General features: G+C 40.4%; 1 protein-coding gene across 1 annotated transcript in view; it reads left to right on the top strand.

Annotated features, from left to right (window-relative positions):
- The first annotated feature begins 928 nt into the window (after positions 1–928).
- LOC109897927 (glypican-1) overlaps positions 929–17063 on the top strand; it is a 64506-nt gene continuing 48371 nt past the window's right edge. The window contains exon 1 of the mRNA XM_020492610.2: positions 929–1554. Within this exon, the coding sequence (XP_020348199.1) occupies positions 1398–1554 (157 nt within the window). The 5' untranslated portion in view covers positions 929–1397. The remainder of the gene's footprint in view (positions 1555–17063) is intronic.

The raw sequence follows: 17063 nt of genomic DNA on the forward strand, positions 1-17063 counted from the left end.
CACACATACAGTTTAGTGGCTGGTCGGACCTCCCACCGACCAACTCCCACCTCTCAGGCTTCTGTACCCATCTTTGTGCCATGCAGGGAGATACGGCTGACAATCGGATTATATGCTTGGAAATTAGTGTGTACAGTACAGTAGACCTATGTCAATGGGAATGTGTGTAGAGAATTAATGAAGACACTTCGTTCGGTGCAATTATGTGAGTTTTGTCATTGTGTTTTATGCACACCTGTGGGTAAAAAATGTATTATGCACGGAACTCAAACAGATGAACAGAAAGTATTGTCCTATTGTGGTCATGGTACAGATCTAGATTTGAGACAGTATGCTACAACAGGAAAATAATTCTGCTGCAACAGAAAATCTGAATTACTATGTGGATTATAATGAATGGACATTTTTGTAGGGGTTGATACAATTTTTTGTAATGGAAAGTCTGAAATTATAAAGTGAAAATTACAAACTTCAGAGGCCTTTTTAAACCTCAAATACGCTACAAGTTTTACATTTCCTGCTTTGTATGAAAGTTATACTGCAGGGTATACAAATAAAGAGCCTACATCTTTATCCCATCGAGTAGCCTAGAGATGGTGTGGACTTTCAAGAGCCAACAGTGAATGCATTTGAGCTCATCTCCATAACGCGAAATCTCGAGTGATTTTTCTAGAATTATACACGTATTTTTCACCAAACAAATAGGTTTTGATTGGCTCTGGAAGAAAGATAAATCGTAATATTAAAGTGCTGCACATTCGAAGTTGTTGATTTTGTATTATGAATAAAAATGTCTTTAAAAAACAACAACAACAACAAACAAAGAAAAAAAAAGAAAACAGAAGCGCACTGACCTGCAGGTGGTGGAATCCTCTGTTCTCCGCGGGGCGGCACCAAAACAGCAGCTCCGCATGAGTATCCCAGCGCGACTCCAATCCTATACTGGCTGTGCTACGTGCTCAGCTCACAACACTCGGGCTATTCTCCCTTACACATCTCCGATATTTGTAGAGTTCACCTGTTCCATACAGTTTCATCAAAGACTACTGTGACTCTTCACTGACAGTAGCAGAGCCTTTATTCGGTTTATTGGTGGATGTTGATAACACGTATTACAGTAATTAATTTTCGTTTTTTTTTAGAGCCGTTCTGCCTAGTAGACTCATCACTGCGAGGACTTGCTCATCTTGACAGTCACAGCGTCGTCACAGGACTCCGGGGAGCGCTGACAGATTGCTCAGCTGGTGTTTCCAGCTGTATCCTCCGCGCCAAAGCGAGATACACCGCCAAGGGAGGCTTTATCTACCGGTTGAATGTCATACGAGGCTTTGTAGGACTTATTTTTAATTGCCAAGACTCGTTCTCTTTGATCTACACCTTACTATTTGGTTGTCAGTATGGATTTTGTCCAGGCTCTCCTATTCCTTTGTCTATCTGCTATCCCATTGTCGGCGGACAATGCGAGCAGTAAAGCCCGGAGCTGTTCGGATGTCCGACAGTTCTACAGCGGTAAAGGCTTCACTCTCAACGGGGTGCCACAGACAGAGATATCTGGTAAGTAACGGCACATTTTCTAGACATAGTATTATATTTTTCAAGCAAATGTTTAATTAAATAATTATATAAAATGTTATAATTTTGGTTTCCAGTGTAAAATATTTAAATTATGAGCATAAGACACGATTGAGGGCAATAAGTAGGTGAGTGGTCGGCTGTTGTAGGCTTCTGTATCTACGGACAGCCTACTAGCACAATCTCCATGTGCAGCTAACTTGATGAAGCACCGAAGTTGCAACTACATTTGAAAAGAGCTTCTCAAAGTGCTCTGGTGTCTTCACATAGGCCAGGGCCTGATATCAATGTATGACTTTTAGATGTGGTACACTCTTAAAAAAGGTTTCCAAAAGGGTTATATGGCTGTCCCCATAAGATAACCCTTTTGGGTTCCAGGTAGAATCATTTTGGGTTCCACGTAGAACCCTATGCAAAAATGGTTCTAAATGGAACCCAAACGGGTTCTACCTGGAACCAAAAGGGTTATACCTGGATCCCAAAAAATAGTTATTTAAAGGTTTCTCCTATGGGGACAGCCGAAGAAGCATTTTAGGTTCTAGATAGCACCTTTTTGTGTACAGAAAGATAATAAAAATAAAAAAACATCATTATCAGTAGGCCTACTACAGGGGTGTCAAACTCATTTCCATGAAGGGCGTAGTGCCTGCATGTTTTTGTTTTTTCCTTTCAATTAAGACCTAGACAACCAGGTGAGGGGAGTTCTTTACCAATTAGTGACCTTAATTCATCAATCAAGTACAAGGGATGAGCGAAAACCCGTAGACGCTCGGCCCTCTGTAGAATGAGTTTGACACGTGGCCTTTTACCTGCGAGTGCATCACTTATTTTTAGTCACGTGGATAAAAGAAAGCATGGTAGGACATACATTCTATTTCAGGCTCAATATTCAATACAGTATTTGTTTTACTATTAACCATTTGTATGCTAATTGTATTTAGGTACACTCTTAATTGTCCTGCCTGTTCCTTTAACCTTTGGACTTCTGTTCCCAGTGCTCTTCTCTATTAGACAAGCCTCCCTCTTAACTGCCTCATCTGAACAAACAGTCAATCAGCAAAGATGATGTCATCACATAATCATATTGAATAGTGTCATGGTGTAATGTCATGGCTTGAACACAGTATGCGAAATTACTGAAATGTATGTTATATCTATATTCTGACATTCAATAGGACATTAAGTGAGTAGTAAACAGTTAATATTTCAGGATGGGTTATCAAAACAACCATGGAGATGAAGATGCATCAAAAGAACAGTTTTCTCATCCAGCATCTGTTTTAGCCTGTTCCCCATGCAACGCATCATGTTCTGTCACAGTGATTAGTGGCCAATGTCAGCCTTTGATGCATCCATCCTTTATAGTGGACTCTTTGTTGTATTATCCATAACTCATGCATAGGTATGCACATATGGGTGCGCACACACACACACATACACACACACACACACACACACACACACACACACACACACACACACACACACACACACACACACACACACACACACACACACACACACACACACACACACACACACACCTTTGCATTATTGCGGAGTTGTAATAGGTTTCTGAGTCTCCTGTTGGCTGTGTATTATGTACACAGAGCTAAGGTAGTAGGGGGATTGCCAGTGGGCTCTGCAGGGAATTTGAAGGTCACTTCTTTCAGTCTCATAGATGATATTGTTAAAGCAAGGGGAAAACATTGAATATTCCCAGTGAGAATCATACAAGGTCTGTCTTTTTTTTTTTTTTACTGAAAAACAAAGCATTGGTTGCAGCTCAGGATTGGATAAAGATTGTAGTTCTTCATAACTTCCAGGATAAAAGATACTTTATATCTTCTATATCAATATTTTTTTTACACCCTACTTTCCTGTATGTGACCGTGGACTGGATAAAAAGCAAATATGTTCTGTAGATACTGATCTATGTTGTGCAAAATGTAATTTAAGTTTGCCGTATGTCATTTTTACCTGATCTATGTATTTATTACATCCGTGATGACTGTAGCAATACCCAGCTGACAATGGTCCCTCAATGTTCACTGTTCAATGGATACTTCAATAATGTAATCCCTTTAGTTTCCTACGTTATCCTTGACAAAGAAAGGATTTTATTTCCTCCATTCAGGTGGAAGTTATACACTGAGTATAAAAAAACATTAAGAAGACTTTCCTCATATTGAGTTGCAGGTTTTTTTTTTTTTAATTGAACCTTTATTTAACTAGGCAAGTCAGTTAAGAACTTAAGAACAAATTATTATTTAAAGCCTACTGAAATGTAACACCTCTCCCAGGGAGGGTATTTCATTCATGAACATGGTTTGCCCATCTCATTTTCTGTGGACACACCCATGTACTCATATGACAGATGTCAGGTTGTACGGAAGTGGGTTCATGACTCCATGGCCAGATTTCTCCATACCTCACATGCGTTAGGGTATATTGTGTGTTGTGCCAGTGAGGTGAAAACAAACTCTAAAAACATGAATAACGTAAGGTTGGGTCTAATCCTGAATGCTGATTGGTTAAAACCACATTCCAGCTGGTGTCTATTTCACAAGTTACCACAGGCTAAATCTATGACGTTAAAATGCCTATTTTCTATCTGACTTCGCAATCCACTCTCTCATCAGCCCAACCAGGCAATTTCTAAACTTGATCTCCACTATAAATAGCATCTAGACATTATCTCACATTTCTTTTAGACTAACATTTAGTTTTCAACAGCAGAGATTTGTATAAACCTTGCTGTCTCTCTCTCCGACATTTGCAACATTGTTTCAAAATTCAAATTTGATCTCCAGCTGTCCCAGAGTAATTAACGTGTCGGGATAAGACAAGACAGGTAGGTAGTTTTTCTCAACCACTCAAAATCATGAATTAGCATAATTTCTATCAATAGAAAACAGGTTAAAATGAAACAAAGTGCAGCTAGTTTCAAGTCTTTCCAGCTTCAGTTTGAAATGATTGTGTTGGTTGTGTTGTTGGCTATCTCCTCTGAACAACAGTGTTTGACGAGAGAGCACATTTTCTATGCCAGCTGAAATGTTAGTTGTGTTGTTGGCTAGCTCCTCTGAACAACAGTGTTTGACGAGAGAGCACATTTTCTATGCCAGCTGAAATCGCACATCTTTAGATCATTGTTATGGATGTATCCAAATAAATGTCACTAGAAAACAGTTTAAACAAATGCAGCTACTTCGTTGTTATTATGTCTTCACTGTTTAACATGACTGTAAGTTAGCCGTAGTTGGCTAGCTAGCAAGCACGGGATAAAAACGTTGCCAGCCAATATGGCAATGGAACATTTGGAATAAACTATTGAGTCGCGTCCTTAGACACAAAACAAAAAGACTGAACGACTGGGTCACGTCTCTGTGTTCAACAACCAAACCGATAGAATGAACGACCAGCTGGCTTGGATAACAACCATAGATTTATGTCTAGACTATATCTTGTGGAAGGATGAAATAGTATGAATACATTCATCAAAATAATGTTTTTAATGAAAATATGTCAATCTTTATTTGAATATGTTGGTAACCCATTGTAGAAAAGTGATAATGTCCTCAGGGCGGCAGGGTAGCCTAGTGGTTAGAGCATTGGACTAGTAACCGGAAGGTTGCAAGTTCAAATCCCCGAGCTGACAAGGTACAAATCTGTCGTTCTGCCCCTAAACAAGGCAGTTAACCCACTGTTCCTAGGCCGTCATTGAAAATAAGAATTTGTTCTTAACTGACTTGCCTCGTTAAATAAAGGTAAAATAAATGTAAAAAGCTGGTGTTTGAAGGATATATTGGCACGATATATCAACTTTGTCTCAGGTCTAACAACACGCGTTCCAATATATCCTCCAAACACCAGCATGATCACTTAAATAAACTACATAAAATATGGAAGTATAGCAGTGTGGGCCTTCAGATTGCTGCTTCCCTCCCAGAGACCACGATGAATCATCAGACGACCATTGAAGTCAGACTCCAGATACATACCTGATATTATAATGAATGGGTCGGACAGTCCCACATATTTTTAGATGTTCCTTTACATTGTTTACTTTCATCTACTTCAGTTGCATTCACTGAGGAAGACATCTGAAAGTTATTCTTGTTACAGTAGCACTGTGTTCAGCAAGTCAATGTGAGTTCCCTCTTCCCCAACTGCTACACAGTGAGACTCAACATCAGCCTTGTAGCCTGGCCCCGACTACGAGCAGCCACTTTTCCCTGCGGAAATCAATAGACTTAATCACTGGTGTGATAAAGAGAGGAGTTTCTCAGGCCCCTAAACTCTGCTCGGTAATGAATCTCTCTCTGACGAGGAACCATGAAAGCTGCATTTCACTTGAGCCACATAGAAATATACTGGCTCTGCTTTTCACTGCTACTGAGAAGAACTACTGGACAGAAATTAAATAATAAACACATAATCATCTCATATCTGTGGTTCCCATTAATTGGTCCTATGCATTATGTGCAGAGCGTTAAATAAACAATATAAGAGTGTTGTGTTGTCCGTGCTGATGAGCTGGTGCTGGCTTGGCTTCAGGCCAGGTTTTGTTTGTTCTTCTAAGTTCAGTTGAGGTTTGACAGTTACTCTTGTTTGGCTTCGCCCGCTTATCAGTATTCACTGTAGGCCTACCCTGTGTGTGTTCATCACAGTCAATTGATGCACTGAGATTTAGCAAAGTTTTTGAATCACTTACAGGGAAACCTGACCGCAGCCCTTTCATTTAGAGTTTTTCCCTCCTCACCCAATTAGCTTAGCACTGAGGGTGAAGCCTGGGAGGGAAGTGATCTGAAGGGGAAGCAAGTGACAGGGTTTGACAGGGCGATCGTTATCTTGTACTCTGTCAGTGCCATGATGGCACACTACTCATCACAATGCTCCCAGAGCCACTGCCTGCCTTCACATCCACTGTGATAAACATGAGAGAGCTGAACGCCTTGTGCTGAATGTTAATGGGTTTCGTTTGGCAAATTACCCTTAATGAAACATTCTCCTCCAACACTCGGGATGTCTTTTGAGTTTCTCAGTTGCCTAACACTCTAGACACAGCCAGGAGAAATATTACAGTGATAAGTAGAAGATCTATGGAAACTAATGTGTCCAGTGGTTGACTTTGTGTTTGTCTCCTCTTTACTCTCTTGCACACTCTTCTCTGTTGAAGTCAACAGTTTCACTCTCTTTAACACACCCTCCTCTCCCCTCTAGAGCATTTATATTTTCCCTTGGTCTGCAGTTTTTCTTTTCTCCCTGTGTGTCTGTACACTAAGAAAGTGAGTGCCCTTTCACATGTTTGATATTGTCATTGAGTGTTTAAATATAGGGCCTTAGTCTAGGCCAGGGGTGTCAAACTCATTTTGCCTCGGGAGTCACATTTGTCCCCAACGAGGTCCAGAGGGCTGCACTGAAAATGTATCATATTTCCTAATCGTCAAAATTAGCAAACAATTGTCCTCTATCCACTGATTTTGGGGTCGATGTTTGACACCCGTGGTCTAGGCTTTCCCAACTCTAACGTTCCATTGAACTGACTTAAACAGGATCACTCCTCACCTTCACATGGAAATAACATTTATTCAGAACAAAATAACAAAACCTGATTCAAGATACTATAAGGAAAACTATCTGAAAGAGCATTATATTCACACTTTTAGGAAATAACACTACGATTACAGCTTTACTGAACACAAATATAAATACAACATGCAAGAATTTCATAGATTTTACTGAGTTACAGTTCATAGAAGGAAATCAGTGAATTGAAATTGTAAGGCATCAAGGTGTAGCAGGTAAGGCGGAGTCAGGCGCAGGACACAGAGATGAGTAATAAACGTAACTTTACTCAAAAAAACAAATATTCCAAGAAGGAACATAATCAAGCTCACAAATGAGACCAACTTACAATGAACAAACAAGCACAAAACCATGTGGGACACAGAGGGTTAAATAAGGAACATATAATTATGGGAATGGAAACCAGGTGTGTACAATGAAGACAAAACAAATGGAAAATGAAAAGTGGATCGGTGGTGGCTAGAAAACCGGTGACGTCGACCGCTGAACGCAGCCCGAACAAGGAGAGGGACCAACTTCGGCGGAAGGCCCTAATCTATGGATTTCACATGACTGGGGGTACAGATATACCTCTGTTGGTCACAGATACCTTTAAAAAATGGGCCTCACAATGGGCCTCAGTGTCTTGTCACAGTAATTTTGTGCATTCAAATTGCGATGAAATGCAATTGTGTTCGTTGTCTGTAGTGTATACCTGCCCATACCATAACCCCATTGCCACCATAGGACACTCTGTTCACAATGTTGACATCAGCAAACCGCTTGCCCACACAATGCCATACACGTGGTCTGCGGTTGTGAGGCCAGTTGTACGTACTGCCAAATTCTCTAAAACTATGTTGGAGGTGGCTTATGGTAGAGAAATGAACATTCAATCATCTGGCAACAACTCTCGTGGACATTTCAGCAGTCATCATGCCAATTGCACGCTCCCTCAAAACTTGAGATGTCTGTGGCATTGTGTTGTGTGACAACTGCACATTTTATTGCTTTTTATTGTCCCCAACACAAGGTGCACCTGTGTAATGATCATGCTGTTTAGTCAGCTTCTTGATATGCCTCACCTGTCATGTGGATGGATTATCCTGGCAAAGGAGAAATGCTCACTAACAGGGATGTAATCAAATTTGTGCAAAACATTTTAGAGAAATAAGCTTTTTGTGTGTATAGAACATTTCTGAGATCTTTTATTTCAGCTCACTAAACATGGGAACAACACTTTACATGTTGTGTTTATAAACTCAGCAAAAAAGAAAAGTCCCTTTTTCAGGACAATGTCTTTCAAAGATAATTTGTAAAAATCTAAATAACTTTACAGATCTTCATTGTAAAGGGTTGTTAAGACACTAACAGTTTGCAGACACTAACTAACAGCTTACAGACAGTAGGCAATTAAGGTCACGGTTATGAAAACTTAGGACACTAATGAGGCCTTTCTACTGACTCTGAAAACACCAAAAGAAAGATGCTAAGTTCCCTGCTCATCTGTGTGAACGTGCCTTAGGCAATCTGAAAGTAGGCATGAGGACTGCAGATGTGGCCAATAAATTGCAATGTCCGTACTGTGAGACGTCTAAGACAGTGCTACAGGACGGACCGCTTATCGTCCTCACAGTGGCAGACCACGTGTAACAACACCTGCACAGGATCAGTACATCCGAACATCACACCAGCGGGACAGGTACAGGATGGCAACAACAACTGCCCGAGTTACACCAGGAATACACAATCCCTCCATCAGTGCTCAGACTGTCCGCAATAGGCTGAGAGAGACTGGACTGAGGGCTTGTAGGCCTGTTGTAATGTCCTCACCAGACATCACCGGCAACAACGTCGCCTATGGGCACAAACCCACCGTCGCTGGACCAGAGAGAACTGGCAAAAAGTGCTCTTCACTGACGAGTTGCGGTTTGGTCACACCAGGGGTGATTGTCAGATTTGCGTTTATCGTCGAAGGAATGAGCGTTACACTGAGGCCTGTGCTCTGGCGGTGTCACAGCATCATCGGACTGAGCTTGTTGTCATTGCAGGTATTCTCAATGCTGTGCGTTACAGGGAAGACATCCTCCCTCCCTCATGTGGTACCCTTCCTGCAGGCTCATCCCGACATGACCCACCAGCAATACTACTCGTTCTGTGCGGGATTTCCTGCAAGACAAGAATGTCAGTGTTCTGCCATGGCCAGCGAAGAGCCTGGATCTCAATCCCATTGAGCACATCTGGGACCTGTTGGATCGGAGGGTGAGGGCTAGGGCCATTCCCCCAGCAATGTCTGGGAACTTGCAGGTGCCTTGGTGGAAGAGTGGGGTAACATCTCACAACAAGAACTGTCAAATCTGGTACAGTCCATGATGAGATGATGCACTGCAGTACTTAATGCAGCTGGTGGCCACACCAGATACTGATTGTTACTTTTGATTTTGACCGCTTCTTTGTTCAGGGACAAATTATTCCATTTCTGTTAGCCACATGTCTGTGGAACTTGTTCAGTTTATGTCTCAGTTGTTGAATCTTGTTATGTTCATACAAATATTTACACGTTAAGTTTTCTGAAAATAAACGCAGTTGACAGTGAGAGGACATTTATTTTTTTGCTGAGGTAATAGTTTTTTCAGTGTAGATACTGTCATTGATACATTCCTAACAAAGAAGTGAGCAGTCCTAGAGCAGCGTCTGTGTACACTTTCAGCACACATACAGTAGTGTTTCCTTGGTGGAGGATCTTTCATGTGTCAGGGAGGAAATCAATGCTGTCCATCGTCTCTAGCAGAAGAACACCCGTCCGAGATCAGCTACTCACTCAGCCATTCACACTGTGCAGCAGCGCATAGAAAACCTTATCGCACTGTTGTTGTTTCTTGCTGCTTTAAAGAAATCTGTGCCATGCGGTTGGTTCGCCAGCTGGATGGATGCCTGTGAGAGCACTGTCCCATGCAGGTGAATTATAACCTGAGCTCAGCTGCCATAGTGAGAGACCACATGTGCTACAATGCCTTCAGAAAGTATTCACACCCCTTGACTTCTTCCAACATTTTGTGGTGTTACGGCCTGAATTTAAAATGTATTTAAATTGAGGTTTTGTGTCACTGGCCTACACACAATAACCCATAATGTCAAAGTGGAAATATGTTTTTAGACATTTGTACAAATTAATAAAAAATGAAAAGCTGAAATTAGTCAATAAGTATTCAACCTCTTTGTTATGGTTAGCCTAAATAAGTTCAAGAGGCTAAATGTATTAGTTATTAATTACACTTTGGATGGTGCACCAATACACCCAGTCACTACAAAGATACAGGTGACCTTCCTAACTCAATTGCCGGAGAGGAGGGAAACTACTCAGGCATTTCACCACGAGTCAAATCAAATCAAATCAAATCAAATCAAATCAAATTTATTTATATAGCCCTTCGTACATCAGCTGATATCTCAAAGTGCTGTACAGAAACCCAGCCTAAAACCCCAAACAGCAAGCAATGCAGGTGTAGAAGCACGGTGGCTAGGAAAAACTCCCTAGAAAGGCCAATACCTAGGAAGAAACCTAGAGAGGAACCAGGCTATGTGGGGTGGCCAGTCCTCTTCTGGCTGTGCCGGGTGGAGATTATAACAGAACATGGCCAAGATGTTCAATGTTCATAAATGACCAGCATGGTCGAATAATAATAAGGCAGAACAGTTGAAACTAGAGCAGCAGCACAGTCAGGTGGAAGTTGAAACTGGAGCAGCAGCATGGCCAGGTAGACTGGGGACAGCAAGGAGTCATCATGTCAGGTAGTCCTGGGGCATGGTCCTAGGGCTCAGGTCAGTTGAAACTGGAACAGCAGCATGGCCAGGTGGACTGGGGACAGCAAGGAGTCATCATGTCAGGTAGTCCTGGGGCATGGTCCTAGGGCTCAGGTCCTCCGAGAGAGAGAAAGAAAGAGAGAAGGAGAGAATTAGAGAACGCACACTTAGATTCACACAGGACACCGAATAGGACAGGAGAAGTACTCCAGATATAACAAACTGACCCCAGCCCCCCGACACATAAACTACTGCAGCATAAATACTGGAGGCTGAGACAGGAGGGGTCAGGAGACACTGTGGCCCCATCCGAGGACACCCCCGGACAGGGCCAAACAGGAAGGATATAACCCCACCCACTTTGCCAAAGCACAGCCCCCACACCACTAGAGGGATATCTTCAAATGGTGACTTTAAAACAGTTACAGAGTTTAATGGCTGTGATAGGAGAAAACTGAGGATGGATCAACAACATTGTAGTTACTCCACAAAACTAACCTAGTGTAAATGACAGAGTGAATAGAAAGAAGCCTGTACAGAACAAATATTCCAAAACATGAATCCTGTTTGTAAAGAAATTAACTTTATATCCTGAATATAAAGCATTATGTTTGGGGCAAATCCAACACAACACATCACTGACATCCCCTCATCACATTTTCAAGCATGGTGGTGGCTGAATCATGTTATTGGTATGTGTGTCATCGGCAAGGACTAGGGACTTATTTTATGATAAAAATAAATGGAATAGAGCTAAGCATAGGCAAAATCCTCAAGGAAAACCTGGTTCAGTCTGCTTTCCAACAGACACTGGGAGACTATTTCACCTTTCAGCAGCATAATAACCTAAAACACAAGGCCAAATATACACTGGAGTTGCTTACTAAGATGACATTGAATGTTACTGAGTGGCCTGGTTACAGTTCTGACTTAAATCGGCTTGAAAATCTATGGCTGCCTAGCAATGATCAACAACCAACTTGACAGAGCTTGAAGAATTTAAAAAAAGATAGTGTGCAAAGCTCTTAGAGCAGGGATCATCAACTAGATTCAGCCACGGGTGGATTTCTTTTTTCTTGAGCGGATGGTTAGGGGGCCGGAACATAATTACAAATAATTCGTAGATTGCTTGCTTACATTTGTATATGATCACGTCTCTCTATTATGCGTGGGAATACTTGGGAACAGATGTCTTAAATTAAAAACACTTGGAGCTGATTTCCTGGTGTTTTTTTTACAGTCTTTTATGTCCAACAATAAAAATAAAAATATGTATATATTTGGCTCAGAAAACTTGGGGGGCCAAATAAAACCACACACGGGCCGACAATAGGGGAACTCTGTCTTAGAGACTTACCCAGAAACACACACAGCTGTAATCACTGCCAAACATGTATGGAATACTTACGTATCTATTCAAAATACAGCATATTAGTGTTTTGTTTTTCATAAATGTCTTAAGATTATTTATTTTTTTCTTACACTTTGACATTACAGAGTATTTTGTGTAGATCGTTGACAAAAATATGACAATTCAATCCATTTTTAATCCCAACTTGTAACACAACAAAATGTGGAAAAAGTCAAGGGGTGTGAATACTTTCTGAAGGCACTGTATATATTCGGCATTTGCTGCACCGTTTTTGAATTCGTATGTGTCTTATGGGCTGATTCACGTGACTGTTTAGTTTATGTTGAGTTTTTTTGTTATTCTCTTGGTTCTGGTTCCAAGGTTAGTGAGTTATACAGTAGATTGTACTTTATGGGTTAAGCATGCCGCTGTGTGTGTGTGTTTGGGACTGGGAGTGGCTGTGTTGTACGTTTTGATGTGTGTGTGTATTTGATAGGGGCTTAGGGCAGGCTTGTTAAAAGCCTTTGGCTGTACATTTTTCATGATGTTTGAATTCTTCCTCCGGTGGGAGGAGACGCTAATCTAGATTTGAAAGGTAGCAGGATGGAGGACGACAATCTCCAGCTCTCCTTGACAGCCTTTGCAGTTAGCCCTCTCTCTTTTCCTCCCATCGCTTATCTCCATTATCTCCTTATTCTTCTTGGATCCCATCCCTGTCTCCTCCTCACTTCCCCTCTCTTGGTTGCCTGTAGTCTTTCTTCTGGCCATTCTCTCTCTTTGTTCCTGCTACTCTCACCCTCTCGTTATCTTTTCCTTTCCTCTCCAAATCCTCCCCACTGTGCACAAACTGGTTGAATCAACGTTGTTTCAACGTAATTTTTTGTGACGTGAAATCTACCTGGAAAATACATTGGATTCGCAAAAAGACAAGGTGAACTGTGTTGTTTTGAGGGTGACATTTTGAGGGTGAAATTTAAACCACAGAATTATGTCATCATGTTAACCAATTTTCAACATAGCCAACCCTCATATAAAATATGTTGAATTTGTACCTTTGAAACAATGTCAGAGCTTCAACGTTATATCCACTATCAGAAAAACTATATAGGCTGGGCAGTACCTCCTACAGGAGAGTTGATCTTTCCACAGCTATCCATTTTGTCTCCCATCCAAGGTTTTAACAAAGCCCAGCAGCCTAGCTTTGATATTTGTCACTGACTACTACCAGTGTGCTATTGTAACAGTGATTTTTGAGAGATCTCGTAATAACTAAATAAATTCACTGTTGCTATCGAAGTCATTCCAAACGGTAGGTTTAACAGAGCAAATGAAACGTAACCATTCTCTATACGTCATATATCATCAATTATACTATTTAGGCCTATAATATTATAGCATTTGCAAAGTCATCAACAGCTATTGTTTCAATTCAACCCAAGGTTCAACTAAAAGTAGACAATAAATATAGGCCTAGGATTTCAATTTTGGTCAAATGTAATCTTCAAGTTATTAAGGAATATGTTGGATTAATGTCGCTATTTCAACCAACAATCTAAGTTAAAGAATAGAACCAAATCAAATCAAACTTTATTTAAAGCGCATTCGAATATTTTATTTTATTTTGTCATATTCTTTAACTTTTATTTTTGGTTGAGACAGAGACGTGAATATCAATTATTAATTTGTAGACAAACTGGAATTAAATTCAGCCTAAGTCAGTGGCACAAAATATAAATCTCTTTCAAATGTTGATATTTGTTTGCATTGACAACCAAACACAATTCAATATCATTTTTGCAATACCGTCGACAAGTTAACAATTATAAGTTGGATTCACGTCTCCAACTAAACCCAAAATAAAAGTTAAAGAATAGTGTTAATAAATTTTTTAAATGTTGTTTATTTTTATTTATTTCACCTTTATTTAACTAGGCAACTAACTCATCTTTATTTAAGCTAGTGGCTTAGTTGAAACCATCCAAGCATTAGATACTGTACATCTCCTTTAAATGTTGAAATTTGGTTGCGTTCTCAACCTAACACAGTTTAATATGCCTTTTGTAATACAGTAAATAGCCTAAAGTTAAGGCTATCTTACAAATATAAGTATCTGTGCAGAATCTCAGTTTGATCACTTGAACTATGTACTTTTATTGTGATCTCAACTACAATCCAGGTAATTTGGTTGTGCTATTGGATGAAGCACTGTGATAGCACATTAAGTTGTTGTATAAATACAAAACATCTGACATTGTATTCCCATTTGAAATTTGTTGTGCAGTGATAACATATTTAAAATCAGATATTTTTTTGCTATGTTAGCTAGCTGGCTATGACTAACCAACACAACACTGGAACTCTTCCAAATCAAGGTAAGCTTTTGGTATTAATGATTTATTGCCACTGGGGCCTGCCATTGTAACTGCTTACTGAATGTACACTAACTTCACTTCATGATTGTAGCGGGTTTTCTAACGCGTTAGTTCTACTAGCTATGCTGACTATGGCATTACTTTAGCTAATATGGTGACAACGGATGTAGGCTTTGTGTAGTGGTTAAGCTTGGAATGTTTTTTTCACCTGGTCACATACAGCTGATGTGTTGTGCATTGAAGTCCACAAGCTAAGGGACAAGGAGAGGAGGAGTGTGCATAGGTGCGAGAAGGAATACAATGTGGCTGCTATGAAAGTGAACTGTGTTTACGCGTGATCATGGGTGAATTCATTCCGACCATTCTGTTGAAAAATGTTTCTTAATCAGAAGCAAACGGAACAAATGGGGATCAACACACCTACATTTTTCAATAAAAACTCTCATTTGCAACTGTTGGACTAATGATTACACCCTAGATAAGCTAGATGCAGGCAAGAGTGTGCAAGGCGCTATTGAATGTGTCACTTTTATCTCGACATTTGTGCATCTACATTGTAAACTTTCATTCATAGGCTAGGTTGTAGCAACCTCGTGATGGGTTTAGGTCAAATTTGAGTATCATGTAGTAGAATAAACCTTTTGCTTTTAAATTGAACTGGGTGAATGGAATATGAAAGAGAGTCATCCAATATGCTGTAATAGAAATAAGGCCATGCTCATGAAAAGAACAGCACTGACCGCCACTGCTTTCCATCCCTACCTCTCTCTTCATCTGTAATGTTGGATGATATTCGTAGTCATTGTCTCTTCCTCCTTCACTGTCTCTGCATGTCCAACGATCCATCTGCTCTCCAAATTAATCTAAAATAAGTTCATCTGCTAGTGTTTGATGTGGGCCTCTTGATTAGTGCTAGTCTGTTTTATGAATGAAGCCGCATGATCTGTGCTTCATGCTAGGGACTTAATAAAGTACACATGCTTTCCTTTGCGGTTGTATTGAAGAGGCGGTGAGTTATGGCAAATGTTGTAAGTCTATACAAGTATTTAATGAAGAATTTCATGCAGCTCCCATGCTCAGAAATCAAGCAAAATCTATGAATGTAATTTATTGTTCATAACAGTTAACACAGTAGGACAGTCATGCCTTTACAGTGTTTCCCCTATATTCATTTAGTATCCGCGCACCACAACTCGTTGTCGCCACTGCAACAAAAATGTAAATCATTTATATGTACCCCTCACAACGAGGTCATGAGCCCCAGATGTAATCAGTAAGAGTGACTGCTTAACTCAGTCTCCTCTTCATAAACTTGATTAGATCCCTTTACAGGGTTCATATTGGAAGAATTAGCTTGTCTCAGACACTCATGGGTTGGTCCATGCCCCGTCTTCAGATCTCATTGACTCTTTTAGGTGCGTTGCAAACCATGTGTGGCACGTGGCATGGGGTAAATGTTCAATCCTGTTGTTCATGTGAACCTGTGGTACCATAAACCCACACAGGGAGCAGGGTTTAGCATCAGAATACTGAAGTACCCATTCTTTGTGTGGATGGCTCTATCCCCAACAACATAATTTAGAGTAAACAAACTTTCACATAGTGAAACAAACACACATAACTCATACATTTTCCTTGTAATGCTTCCTTGAAAACGAAGCAGTGTTCTATCTGCGTCTAAACACAGCTGGTTAAGGGAAGTTCTCATTTACATGTCTTGGGTTTGAACTCAAAGATTTATTCTGAGAAAGACCTATAATTATCCATGTTTCAGTAGAAATATTTTCCAGAGTGTATATTCAAGTCTGGCTGGTCGGCTAGTTCATGCAACTTCAGCAAGAGCTGTTTTGCTGAGACAAGCATGTGCCAGTGTGTGTTATGAGATTTAATACCTGCTACTTTCAGTCACTCAATTTAATACTTCTTACTCATCTATTTTTCTCTTCTCATAACCACTTCTCCATCACTCACATGTGTACTGCACACATGCTCAACTCTCTCGCTCTCTCCCTCTCTCGCCCCTCTTGCTCTTTCTCCAAAATGTGCCCCAACCACACTTGTCATTTCCTCCTCTGCTTTATTACACAGGGATTAGGATGTTTTAAAAACATGAATAATCTCGCCACAATCCCAGAGCTGTAATCCAGCATGGAGCATGGCAGTTTAAGACTGTCTCCATGACAGTATGGGATGTTATCTCGCACTTTCTCTTTGTCTCTCATGCATGCGTACATAGAGTAGACACACGTTTAAAACCAGATTATTCACACTACAAAGTACTGTATTATATTCTGTAATTATTTTTCCATGCCCTGATGCCTAGTGTTTGTTGTGAGCTTATGTAACCATCTACTCATTTATAGAATCACATTTTGTATCAATTCAATCATAAATAC

This window comes from Oncorhynchus kisutch, linkage group LG10 (genome assembly GCF_002021735.2).
Source record: "Oncorhynchus kisutch isolate 150728-3 linkage group LG10, Okis_V2, whole genome shotgun sequence".
NCBI classification, from domain to species: domain Eukaryota; kingdom Metazoa; phylum Chordata; class Actinopteri; order Salmoniformes; family Salmonidae; genus Oncorhynchus; species Oncorhynchus kisutch.